At 44.1% G+C, this 6,980-nt stretch overlaps 1 protein-coding gene across 3 annotated transcripts in view; it reads right to left on the bottom strand.

Annotated features, from left to right (window-relative positions):
* Positions 1 to 6,526, bottom strand: part of ppp1r9ala (protein phosphatase 1 regulatory subunit 9A-like A) — a 29,122-nt gene extending 22,596 nt beyond the window's left edge. For all 3 annotated transcript variants that reach the window (XM_080786069.1, XM_080786068.1, XM_080786067.1), the window contains exons 1-2: positions 6,369 to 6,526; positions 3,669 to 5,817 (exon numbers count right to left, since the gene is read on the bottom strand). In XM_080786069.1, coding sequence (XP_080642195.1) covers positions 3,669 to 5,633 — 1,965 coding nt within the window. In that variant the 5' untranslated portion in view covers positions 5,634 to 5,817; positions 6,369 to 6,526. The remainder of the gene's footprint in view (positions 1 to 3,668; positions 5,818 to 6,368) is intronic.
* Between the last annotated feature and the right edge of the window lie 454 nt (positions 6,527 to 6,980).

Raw genomic sequence — 6,980 nt, forward strand, 5'->3', positions numbered from 1 at the left:
TTCTTTATCTTTTACTGAGTCCTTTGTCCGATTTCCTTAAACCACCTGGCTAGTGGCTACACAAAGAAGGAGAGGCTAAGTTCCTCTCTGGTAGGTACACACCTGACTGGCACCCCAAATAAGCTACTGAGGAAACCGTTACAATAGGAGTGACATATTTAAAATCGTAAACTCCAGTGTCACTCTCTCTGAACAAGAAATCTAATAAAATATATCATAGTCATGTACTTCCGTCTTTTGAAGGACTTCAAATATATAATATCCCATCAAATCATTTTTTAGTACCTACGGATAAGAAGTTATAAAAAAACCCAAGACGACTCAATCCAACTGCCATCTCTACCAGTTTTGGAAAATATGAATAGATGATTGTAGGTTATTCTGATGGGCATGGCCAAGTATCTCTGATTTATGATGCGTTTGTTACACAGACGATCATACAAGTTACTAAATGGCTGATGCGAACGCATATTACTCCTCCACTTCATAATTTTGATCCTAATATACCAGACCAATGTGTGAAGTGCAATGTGGAGAAGGGTACATTACTTCACTGTTTATGGCAATGCCCAGAGATCATGACGTTTTGGAAAGAAATACTTTTGCTCTTATCTTCTTACACCATTCTGGCCAATCGCAATTGGTATCCTCACTTTTTATCCTCAAATCCAATCCGGCTAATCACTTGTGGTATCCTCAATGTTCTGTCCTTTATCCTCAATACATACATTGCTCAGCCAATCAAATCATCGATATGGGGTGCTCAGCCAATCAAATCATAGCTATGGGGTACACAAACAACGCTGGGCATAGGAGGGGCTAGCGCCCCTCAAAACCAGTACTCTAGTCTGTAATCCAGTCCAGGCTAAACATACAATTGCACTCTTTTGGAAAAATCAAGATAAATTATTAAATGGTCTGGGGTGCCCGCTGGCCTAGTGGTCCAGGCGCATACCACATATAGGCTCTCGCCTGACAGCGTGTCGCGTGTTCAAGTCCCGTTCATGACAACCTTTGCAGCAACCCTTCTCTCTCTCCCTCCCTCTTTCCTGTCTTTCTTCACTGTAACTACCAATAAGGCACGAAAGCCAAAAACAAATCTTTAAAAGAATATATATATATTAAATTGCACAAGAGAAATTGACTTTTGCCATTAAAGGGAATCTGCTATGGGGACAGTTCATGCATTTTATGGAAGGCAATCCTTTAGGACCTGTATTAATACATTCATGGGAGGAAACATTATGACCAATGACGACAAATTTATTTTGTTTTGTTATTGTGTATGTATTATGTGATGTCTGTCAGCTCTGTTTGTTTTATAGGCATTTTATTAGCACAAGAGCCATACTAGTCACTTTTTCAAAACACACGCGCACACACACACGGCTATCTGTGATCTGTCAGGGAGAAGAGGACATGATTGCATTGCAGACTCACTGCACTCTGAAAACGCATCTTCAGATTCTCCCCCACCCAACACTTCCCTTTCCTTGTGCCTGCCTTCTGAATATGTTAGTTGTTTACTATATGTTATTTTGATTTGTTTTGCCGATCACAAATGTTAAATTTATTTAGACAGCATGTTTATGCTAGGTTCTAAATTATGTATACCTGGTATGCTACTTTCTTTGAAGCACTAAATTGTTTTCTTTGCACTCTTTTGTGAACATTAACCCTATGGTTTGTTGACTAGGGTGAGGTGAAGGCACAGGGAGTGAATTATAAATTGTGAGAGACTCACTCAAAACTAGCATATTACAGTGAAAGGTAAAGCGTATCTTTGTCACCACTCAGAAGAGGGCTGAGACAACAGTAGTGCGCTGTTATTTGTGTGCTTTTGTGCCCCCCTTTCCCAGGATCCCCTACTGGGCCGGCTCAGGGGTTCCACTCCCAGAGAGAACAACAGTGCATTTCAGGGCCTGGATAAACAATGACATGATGTATTTTCCCCCTATTCAGCTAAAAATACTGGTTAGATATGTTGATAATACAGGAGTACAGGATGTAATCCATCACTCTTCTCGCCACCCACGAGCCACGACCCACCCCACCCACACAGTTCATGGGTTGATGCTTGTGAGGGGTGAAACAAAAAACGTATTGAGAGTACTAAATTATAAATCAATTTTACTTTTAGAAATCAAATAATTGCTTTAGTCATGTATCATGCAAATACTTCAGCTAATAAAATAAATCGGCTAATATTTACAACTTCACCAAAAGCTAGTTACTGATTTTGACTGCTAGGTAAACCTTTTAAGTAATTTCTAGTTATCTGAGCCCAAACGCTCAGATGTGCATTTACTATCATTTATATATCATCATTACATAAATCTTAAAAGAACATGCATGTCTACGATGCAATTGCAATAATCTTTCAGAAACCATAAGGTTTACGTGAAGGGATTTTGACAAAATAATTGTGCCGTGCCATATTCCCAAAGAACTTACATCTGGCCCGGGCCAGACAGCGTGTCACGGGTTCGACTCCCGATCCGGACAACCTTTGCTGCGTTTCACCCTCCAATCCCATCTCTTTCCCACATTTCCTGTCACCATACAGTACAGTACACTATCCAATAAATGCAGAAAAAGCCCCAAAAATCTTACTTACTAAGTTACTAAGAAAATCAAGAATTTCCCAGCCATAATGAGGCAACTTGTTTATGAATGAGATCATAGGCATGAACGCATACCTCCTCATGCCCACATTATCCAAAAGTTCCTACATGTTCAGAGGCATGCATGGCTGGTTCACAAACAAAGGGAGAGGAACCACTCAAAAGGACAAAACCACCCTACCACTGTGGTAGCTCTGCTCACCAGGGTGGCCCATGGCCATGTTTGCATACAGAAACAGCAGAGTACAGTAAAAAAAAAAGTCCCACATGCCACTCAAGTGTAATATAGCCTGTACCCATTCAACTTTGTTTCACCAAGAGTCACAGCTCTTCAGTCACTAGTGACAACAAACAATATTATGTAGAAGGCACAGGGAATCAAATCCCCCAAATTTCTAAAGAAATAAACCAAGTTCTGCACACAAGTGCAGAACCTCTGCATTGATTTATTCTTTTAAAAATTACCTTTTCTATTCTATCAAAAGTACAAAAATATCTTAGAAAAAAAGCCCTTTCTCAAAACATCTCAACCATACGTGATCAAGTCACTTTCTGGTTGAAAGATGTGTTGCTAGAATAATAAGTCCCAAAATGCCCCACAGAATGTTCCAAGCGAACATCTGTGCTGAAATTGTCTCCCCTCCCCTGATCTTTGGCTGGTCAGTGTACCAGAGGCCCTCAAACTAAATTTGCCTAAACCATGTCTCAGGTGACAAAGTTTAAACACTCCATAGTTTTTCTAAACCATGATACAAACTTGTGTGATGATAAAGCAGAGCGGCCATGACGTTAACGGGTCAAAGAAAGGCAGTCATTTTGTCACATGCCAAACAAACACCTATGGCAGACAGTGACTTCATCACTAGGCTGCGGTTATGAAGGAAAAACAGGCTCCAATGAAAACAATGTCAATCTTTGCATGGTCACTCTTGCAAAAGATGTTCTTAATGTTGTCTTTAATCTGACTGACCTTTTATGTACTTATTAAATAATAAAAAGGTAAAAATGATAGGGGGTTAATGAAGGCACAAAATAAATACCCACCAGAATAGGTTCTATGGAGAAGTTGATTTTCCTCCGTGGTGGGGGGTCATCCTCATCCGACAGCCCAGGGATCTCCTCACAGTCGCCCTCCTCCTCGTACTCCTCCTTGCACAGTCGCCCCTCCTCTCGCTGCCGCTCTGCTGCTGCATCCTCCTCCTCCTCCTCTTCCCCGAGGACCTGGTCTACATCCCTGTCATCCACAAATGCCGCGTTCTCAATGCCATACACCACCGGAGAGGCCCTGTCCCGGATACCCTGGCCCACCTGCTCCTCCTGCTCGCTCTCCTCCTCTGCGTCCTCCTCGTGGCTTCCTTCAATGCTCCGATCCACTGCTGCGGTCTCGTCGTCCTCCTCCTCCTCCTCCTGCAGCTTCCTCTTCCCCTCTTCAGTCAGTTCAACCTGTGGTTTGTCCTCTGGGAATACACATGCGTTCGCCTTATCCGCCTCGCCCCTATTCTCGTCACTTTCCAGGCCCCGCCATACAGGCTCACCATTGTGTTTCTCCGGGGGCAGGTTATGCTGAAGGTCTACCTTTAAGTCTTTGTGGCTTTGTGCCTCCCCCTCCTCAAACACACCGTCATCAGGGTACTCATCTTCGTTCTCCTCGCTCTCCGACGACTCGTTTTGTACTACGACCAGCTCTGCCCGCACCACACCTACCCCCCTCGGGTCAAGCTGCGAGGCCTGGCTGGATGGCATGTCCCTGCTTGGGCCTGATTCTGTGTGCCCATCGCTCTTAGCACTCTCACAATATCTGGCTTTGTTGGCGCTCTGAATGCCGCCAGCTAACGGAAGATGTGCTTTCCCATCCCCCTGGGGCGGACTGCAGGGCTCTAGGCCCTCTCTACTGACAGACGGTCTACTGAAGCCATCGCCAGATGAGGAGGATCGCTTGTAGCCATGGCTGACAGGGGTGGCTTGCTCTAGAGAGAGGGGTTTCTGAGTGGCATCAGTTGTTGGAGAGTTGGGCTTGTACGCTGCGTTAGTCACTGGGAAAGTTGGTTTGATTGTTATGGTGGCCACAGGGGGAGATGCTTTGTTGATTGCACTGGCAGTTGGGGATATGGATTTATCAGTAACATCGCTTGGTGAGGAGGGGCTGTTAGTGGCTTCTTTAACAGAAGCAGCAGGTTTATCCCTTTTTGGAGATGTAGGCGAGTATTCAGTAGGAGTGCATGCTTTAGCGGGGACAACTGCACTTTTAGTGGTGGCTCTGTTAGCCTCCTCTGAGCCATTGTCGGCCACAAAGTTGTCCAGCCTCCTGGAGATAGGTCCAGCATTCAGCGACACTCTGGAAACATGTCTCTTCTCCTCGTTGTCCAACTTTTCATCTGTCCGATAATTAACTGTTGATGTAAGTTGTGGGTCTGATTTCACGCCGATCTCAGTGGATCCTGAAATTCGCCTTGTGCTTTTCCCCTCATCAGAGGCACTGCCAAGGGACACGCGAGTCACTACTCTGTTTGAGGACTGCTTCTCTGCCCCAGGCTGGTCTTTGATGCCCATTTCAAAGAGTTTTCTAGTGACGGAAAACTTCTCTGCCAATGCTACTTTGTCAATCTCAGTTTCTTCTCCCTTGGGGGTCTTGTCTAAATTATGTGATTCCGGGCTTGTGGCACTGGCACCACTTAAGTTAGTTTTGTGTGTGCTTGTTGGAATTTGAACCTTTGACGGGGACACTGGGGGCGCATCAGACTTTAAAGTTGTTTTCACTTCCGGACACTCTTGCTGCTGGCCATCCATCTGTAGGAATATGTTCTTTATTTTATTAACTCTGTTTCCAAAGGGCCTCCCTCTTGAGTCCTCCCGGGTGTCACTGGAGCCATTTGCATACGACTTAGTAGCGCCCTCGGATTTCGTCCCATCAAAAGAACACTTAATGGCGTGGAAGTCTGACTTGTATGCATTTCTATGTGGAGAGGCACTCCTCAGGGTCCTCTCTCCTTTGTTTTCCGTTTTGATCATTTTCCCAAAAGATTAAGCCCACAATTTAGTTGGGGGGGGAAATCATGGAGGAGCGAGAAGTTACACCGGGGAATGTTTCCTTATTTGTAATGCACTGCAATCCTCTTCTACACGAACGGTGCCATCATGGGTCCGGCGGCGCCTCTTCGGCACATTGTCTCAACTAAGAACACAACCAAGTCATCTATAAAGAAAAGAACGAATACATTTTAAGTCTATAATCAGAGTAAATGTGTTATTCGACTGTTGATCACAAGTACATTTAATGTGCTGCACCAAATGACTGAATTCAAGCAAATCCATTATTCGACCTACATTATAACATAGTTATACATGTTTTCTAGGCCAACTAAAATGACTATCTTTAAAGTTACGCTATATAAAGATCGAGCACAAAAGGCAAACCGAGCAAACTACGGAAAGCGAGCCAAAGAAATAGGCGAGTAAATTTAATACATGATAAATTCATATTGTGTTGAAACGATTATAATAATCTGAGATTGTGAAGGATTTGGGATGTTTTCAATCATGGAATTCGTTCAACCAGCCACACATTAACAATCGTTTCCCTCAATCAAACGAATCGCTAAACAAAGTTGCACTGGATGAGTTCCAAGTCGTTCAGTTTGGTCGATTCATTGTCGCTATTTTAACAACACGCTTTGAAAACTATCAACACGGGTCCTGCACACACACACCAGAGAAAAGTAAACAACTTTCGTAGCCTTTTCTTACCTTACAACTTGTGTTACTAGTGTTAGGCGGGAGCTGAAAACTCGCCTACTACTGTGTCTCCTTTCCATTTATTTCCACTATGAAACTTGTGCCTTCTTCCTCACCGCCATCATTCCACAGTCCACACTCTCCAACGTTTTCCTGCCTCCAGACCTGTCGCGCAGTGCGCGAGCACGAGTCTGGCACGCCACGAGATCAGACAAAATCCATCGAGGGCGCGCACACATTCCAAGGCTGTAACCCCCCACCCCTTTCCCGAGCATGGCGCAGGCACACGAGAGACTCATGGCGTGGGAAAGTGCCCGAACCTTACCCACTCTATGCACTGGCAACATGCCACATCCAGGTAAAAAAACAAACATTACACGCATTAGTAGCCTACGAGTCTGACTGTTTTGGTCTATATATTTCATTCTAAATGGGGCTCAGAGTCTGCAAAAACACTCAGTAGACTAGACAATCAGGTAAGCATATCATATTCACTGTTGGAACTTGGCATAATGTTGCTACAGTTCAATGAAAGTAGCCTACGTACGGGTCAATACAAAATCTGTTAAGAGCATAAAACCAGAAAAAACACTAGTGCTATAGCATTAAAGCTAAGTTGTGCCA

Source organism: Protomyctophum bolini, assembly GCF_963924005.1.
Source record: "Protomyctophum bolini genome assembly, chromosome: 16".
Classification (NCBI taxonomy): domain Eukaryota; kingdom Metazoa; phylum Chordata; class Actinopteri; order Myctophiformes; family Myctophidae; genus Protomyctophum; species Protomyctophum bolini.